General features: G+C 44.8%; 1 protein-coding gene across 1 annotated transcript; it reads left to right on the top strand.

Annotated features, from left to right (window-relative positions):
• The first annotated feature begins 4058 nt into the window (after nucleotides 1–4058).
• Nucleotides 4059–5475, top strand: GSX2 (GS homeobox 2). Its single transcript, XM_032774264.2, has 2 exons — nucleotides 4059–4642; nucleotides 5135–5475. Exons 1-2 carry the CDS (start codon nucleotides 4204–4206, stop codon nucleotides 5473–5475), a joined length of 780 nt encoding a protein of 259 aa, XP_032630155.1. The 5' UTR covers nucleotides 4059–4203.
• The last annotated feature ends 1030 nt before the right edge of the window (nucleotides 5476–6505 follow it).

Here is a 6505-nt window from a genome sequence, read left to right as displayed (position 1 = left end):
AAACTCCCATGCTTTAGCCACTGCAGACGCTTGCTACATTTTCCTGTTAGTTTCCATAAGTGAAACAGACATGGTGGAGTGAAGGAGGCTGGGGGGGCGGGGAAGGAACATTTCTCTCTTTTATTTCCCCTTTTACTTTTTGTCAGCCTTAAAATAAGAGCTATTTGGGAAGAGTATAGGTAGCTTGTATCTTCAAGTCCCTGGCTATCTTGCTACTCCATGAAATCAAAATTTATGATTATTCAAATGTTGGGGACTGTGAAAAGAGAGGAAGAAAGAGGGAAAATTAATATTGCAGCTGTTCTTCTGATTAATGAGAGATAATTGCTCATGAAAAGTCACCCCTGTGGCATTTTGTTGTCTCCTGGATCTTTGTTCTTTTCCACTATTATTGAGGACTTTCTTGAAGACTAAGCGGTTCTTTTCAATTTTTGGTATTCAGAAAGTGTTGCTTGGTTACAGATAATGGAGAAATCTCGGGCTATATTGGGTAAGATGTGCCACAGACAGCAATATCACAATGCCACTTTCAGAAAAGGATGGATACAAGTTAACGATGCGCTTTCAATAAAACATTAATAGACTTGTTCACGCTTTTATAATGACCTCATTAATAGGAGCTGGGGGCAAGTCCTGTCTTCTGCTTATGTTCACGTAACAAAACCTTGCTTTGAGATCATTTGCAAACTAATATGAAACCAACGTTAGATTAGCAGATAAATGTGATTATAACGCACCAGTCATTATGTTCCATTTGGTTTGCAAGGGCTTCTTTTGCGATTAAAATGGTCAAAACCAGTGTTTTGTTCTTCCCACAACACCCCATTCACCGGAGAGCAATTTGGTCACTGGCTGTTTGTAAACTGGCTATTCTGCAGTTTTACTTATATAGTTATGTCTGGATGCCGCCTTCCTTGCACAGCCAGATCCGCCAGTGAAATGAGTGGGGAAGTGTGCCGGGGGAAAAAAAGCAGACTATTTCCCTAGCATGAATTTTTGGGGTGGGGGAGGCTTCACTTTTGTCTTTTAAGCAGCGAATCTCTTATAAATAAAGGTGTCAGAGGCAGCTGGAGGAGAGGGAAAACGAGGGCAGCTAGTCCTACAAGATGTAGTCTGGGGGGAGCAGAGCTGCTGTTCTTTTTGAACTGCGCTAATTTAAAAGGGGGGCAATTTCGTTACATTCTCATTTGTTACACTGTCTTGAACTAAAGGCAGACAAAGCTATACTCTGTCACCCCGAGCAGAATGAAGGGAATCAAAGGATTTTCCCTTAAAAGGACTAATTTTCTCCTTGAATTATGAAAGTAATGGCTAGGTAACAGCCTGTGCTCTGTACCCAACTGCTTAATACCGTCTAAATCCTTCCACGTGGCTCGACTAGTCGTGGCAATTAGAGCTCATTATAGGCTCATAAGAGCTCTCATTTTGGGGATTACTTAATGGACAACGAAATTTTATCGGACAGAATTATTGAAAAATAAAATTGTAACGAAGTCGCTGTGATGTGGGCGCACGCCTTCCATCATTCCGCCTGGATTGGAATATCTTCGCCTTCGCATCGCGCCTTTCTTCCTCCTCTTATCACTGCACTTGGTTATTATAACAATTACAGATTAAAACCGTGATCTGATTCTTACTCTGTCTGACTTTTCTTAAATAAGGCCGTTTCCCCCCGGATCCGCTCTATCCCAGCAGACACAGCTTGTCCCACTTCCGAGACCGGGTTATTTCCTTCAGAGCAGTTTCTTGTAAACGCCGATGACTCTGAACCTCTCTGTCCATTGTAGTAAAAGCCATATCACGCAGGGAGATCTGGAAAGAATCATCTAATTAGTCATTCTTATAATAATCATATGTGTGTTCTACATTCATATGGTATAAAGTCCAAATGCTAAAGAACTTGCGAAGCATCCGTGCTTTCTGTTTATCTCAGATAATGTATAACTGGTTGACTACTTTTTAGCCACCAAAGACATTATTAGGCCTCCGTAGCCTGTGAATCGTATCTGTTAGCTTGTCTTTAATCAGTATCAAAACCTTGGCACAATAGTTTTTAACCATACTAACATGGCGCTTTGCGTCAGAGCGCTTTACTTAAAGTTAATTGCTCTTTAATAATTGTTCACTCTCGAATGCTATCTCTTGCCTTCTGGGATTTTTAATTCTTTGATCCTGGCTGTTGCTCTGAAGTAGTAAATGATTCGTTTGTAAAGGTGCTTTGCTAGCAATAGTTAAAGTTGAAGCTGACCTGCCTTAAACTTTGCAACTCCCTAATTGTTGTCACAAGATGTTGGATTAGCACATTTCTGGAATAGCTGTCTGTTTACACTCCAGAGACTCACAGTCCAGTAAACACTTTCTAATTGAATTCTAATCACATTCAAATAGCTCAATAACCAGTCTCAGTTGCAATTCATAAAACTTTAATTGCCATCCATAAATCCTGAGCTCCCCGAGTGTGGAGTGTCCCTACAACTCAATTATATCTTGCTTGCCAGAATTTCACTGGATGTCTTCAAGGAGACTAACTGACAATCCCTCCTTTCACACGCCTTTGAGAGGTATTGATTGCGAACTGAGATCTATTTCTACTTCTCGTCCTGTGTTAGTGGCAGCACCCTCTGCACGACTGCAATGAAAAATAAAGCCTAAGCTTCTCTCCGTTTGGTAATAGGGGAAGGGGCCTTTTAACTGAGGCTGAGATACGCTGGTACGTTACATTTCTAAACTCAGCGGCGAGGAATACCCCTTTGATAGAAATGCAAACAGATAAGCAAGCTTTGAAAACGATTTAGGCTTGACTTAAGATAAATTTAAACAGTGATCGCTGTTTGACTACGCCCATTGCCCAGGAACTTGTAGGATCAGTGTGTTTCTCCCTCCCCAACCCCGCACCATGATATCCTTTCAACACAGTTAAGACACAAGTTTCTGTGCTAGCCTGGCTTATTGGGGCCCGAGTTTTCTGCTGTAAAACGCAATTGTCACTGCTGAGTCCAAAGTCAAGTAGAATTTGATAGTCATCTTTAAGCGATGCTTCGGGTCAGCTAACCAAGAATGCAATATTAGTTCTATTAACTATAAGTCCCCTTTTAAGCTCCCATAGAACAGGTAAATGGAGAATCGTGTAGTATGTTGCAAATACCTTGGCTCTTTAATGAAATCTGAAATGCTCAGGAGTCACCGACCATATTTCGCTGTTGATCCAATTTTACTTTGACTGATTGCTTCGGCACACTTGGTGGAGATCAAAGAATCCCTCTGGGACATTTTCACTTTTCATTAGGATTTTGAACTGAAGGTTGAAATGATCATGGAAGTTAATTTGAAAGTCTTCCGTTTTGACAACGTCTTGGCTGAGAAGTGTCCAGCTATTTTAAGGCTTTCTCTCTTGAACTAATTGCCAGTTTGACAAGATTCACTCATAAAAACCAGCCCCTTACCCCTAGAGGAGCTCTGTCACGTACTTCACAGAAAATATAAGGGCGACTGCATTCTTGGAAAAGCAAATGGGATTTTTCTAGGTGTAACTCGACTCAGTGAGAGAGACGATCACCCAGAAGTTATAACTACTGTACTTAGATGCTACATAGTATATCAAAAGAAAATGAACCCCATCCTGCTTATTTCATCACGCCCCAGTGGTTTCCCCCTGCTCAGGAAATGGTATATTATTGGTATAAACGATGTGACGGGAGAATCCCTTAAGGTTTATTTTTAAACCTAGTCAAAGACATGCATTTATTTACCGGATAATGTGTTAGAAAGTACAACGTGGGATGTGCCTGAATCACAAACAGGGCAGCTGCCCCCTCCGTTGCTCCCCCGTTCCTATAATTTATCTGGAGAGGAGGAGAACTGAAGTCATGGTGAAATTAACAAAACACACACACTTTGGAAAGTCTCCCCCCTCCCTTGTTTTGTTCTAGCTCGGGCAGCCTATCCCGAGGGTTTGGAGGAGAAGCCAAGGGGGTTTAGATCTGCATCTCTTTCAGGAATCACGTGTTAAATAGTTGATATAAAACCCCGGAGCAGGGGATCCAGGCGGGGGACTTGAAGACCAGCTCTCTCCAGGGACCCTTTTGTTCAGCTCTCAGACATAAGCACCTTCTCTCCAGCCTAGTGCTTCAGTGGCAACTTCCCCGCCTTGGCAAAAGAGGAAGACCCGGGAAAGCCAGCCCTGACCTGCAGCAGCCCTTCGAAATGTCCCGATCCTTCTATGTCGACTCTTTAATCATCAAAGATTCCTCGAGGCCAGCTCCTTCCCTGCCTGAGCACCCCCACGGACAGGATTTCCTCATCCCCCTCAGCATGCCTTCCCCCCTGGTCATGTCAGTGTCGGGCCCCGGCTGCCCGTCCCGCAAGAGCGGCACGTTCTGCGTGTGCCCGCTCTGTGTCACTTCGCACTTGCACTCGTCCCGGGGGGGCGGCAGCGGGGCCATCCCCCTGCTCAAGAGCCAGTTCTCTCCCGGCGGAGATGACCAATACTGCCCCAGGATGAGCCATGCCCAGCACCACCAGCAGCAGAGCTCGGTACCAGCTGCCGCAGCAGCCCTGGGCCACCCAGCGCATCACGCACCTGTCTGCACCGCCACCACCTACAGCGTTAGCGACCCTAGGAGATTCCATTGCCTCGGCATGGGTAGGAGTCACTGGCCCGGGGGTGCCATTCTACCTCGCTGGGGTGCGCTTCAATCCGCAGCAGGCAGGCAAGGGCGTGAGCTGGGATCTTGGAGGGAGGGCGGATGCCCAAGCCCGAGCGCGGAGCTGCACTGCCCTACAGGTGGGGATAGAGTGGGGAGGGATCGTTCATTCCCCGGGGTGGGGGGGGGAATCGGAATAAACTCCAGGGGGAAAGAGCAGGGGTGTGTTTGCTTCCACTAGTGTTTGTGGAGCGGTTCTGATGTCGCAGGCAAGGAGGAGGCGGGTTTCCAGGGCTAGCGTTAGCGAGCAGGTAATGTGAGGCTCTCTATCTACACACACCTAAAGAGACGCTTACTGAGGGGTTGCGTCTTGCTGCTCCTGTAATACATGAAATGAACCGGGGGGGGACACGTGTTTGGAAAAGGGCGATAGGGACAGATTAGTCTGAATTCTTTTCACGCCACTTCGCCCTTGTGTCTCTCCCGTCCAGGAGGATCCGATACTAGCCACATTCCCAGCGGCAAGAGGATGCGGACCGCTTTCACCAGCACGCAGCTTTTGGAGCTAGAGAGGGAATTTTCTTCCAACATGTACCTGTCCCGCCTGAGGAGAATCGAGATCGCTACCTACCTGAACCTGTCCGAGAAGCAAGTGAAAATCTGGTTCCAGAATCGGAGGGTGAAACACAAGAAAGAAGGCAAGGGAACCCAGAGAAACGCTCACGGGGGCTGCAAGTGCACGGGCAACCCGGGGCATTACCCCAGGTCAGAAGACGAAGAGTCTTTATCCCCATCATCTGCGAACGAGGACAAAGAGATCTCCCCTTTATAAAGAGCTAGCAAGCCCGCCGACTTCCGTCCCAAGCTGGGGCGCCTTCGATCCTCAGAACTAGCTGCTTCCACCCTAGGGTTGCAAGCCTGAGCTAAACGGGGAAGCATGTGTGATTGCAACTGCATACACCTGACCAAGCTGGTACCATGCTAAGGAACACACAGACAAAGGAAATAGTTCTTGATGGCTCTGTCCGCCAATATGGTTTATTTTAATGGATTCACAGGTTAGATAGTTTGAATGTACAGGCTTTAGTGGTGAGCGTTCAACTAAAACACTATTTATATAACACAAGGAGCAATGTTGTTCTTTTTTAAAAAAGTTAACCTGATCCTGGATTTCCTATGGGCATGGCAGTTTTCCAGCCTTCTCTCCCCTCAATACAGGTTAAGAAAATTCAATTTCATGACTTTACTGAAAGTTCTGACGTCGAGAAGAATTTAGAGAATTAAAAGGAAAAATAGGTCTAACTGCATGAGAATCTTCTGTACAGCGTTTAAAAAATTACAGTCGTTCGGAGGTTCGTTTGTATGTGAATAGTTTTATATAAGATTTATATTTATATTTATTTAAATGAGGTCAGACAAGAATTTTATTTTTTTTAAAGTGCCAGCTTAGTTCAAACAATGATGGTGTAATTAATGGGGCAAAAATGTTTTTTTTTTAATCCTTTGTACACTAATTGAATTAGTATGATTCAGAAATATATAAAGCAATACAAATAAATGCCATCCGCTACTAACCTGAATAACTATGTTTCCGCTACACCATGTTCTTGGTTTTAAACAAATAACCCAATTTCAGCAGGAGAGAGGGCCAATGAAGCGAAGTTTTCTGAGCTTGGCACTATAAATAGCTTCTGGTTACTTTACAGCCGGGAACCATGAGAGTTCTTAGCGCTTCTGACAGCTTGTATTTGTCTGTTTTATACACGTCATCCAGGACATCGGCATTTTATGAAGCTGATTACTGTTGGTTGGTGTTACTGAAAGTGGAACTACAAAATCCCAGCCTCGTCAGCAAGAAATAG

This window comes from Chelonoidis abingdonii, chromosome 5, assembly GCF_003597395.2.
Source record: "Chelonoidis abingdonii isolate Lonesome George chromosome 5, CheloAbing_2.0, whole genome shotgun sequence".
Classification (NCBI taxonomy): Eukaryota; Metazoa; Chordata; order Testudines; family Testudinidae; genus Chelonoidis; species Chelonoidis abingdonii.
Note: the sequence above shows the minus strand (reverse complement) of the source record. Positions and strands in the feature narration are given on the sequence as shown.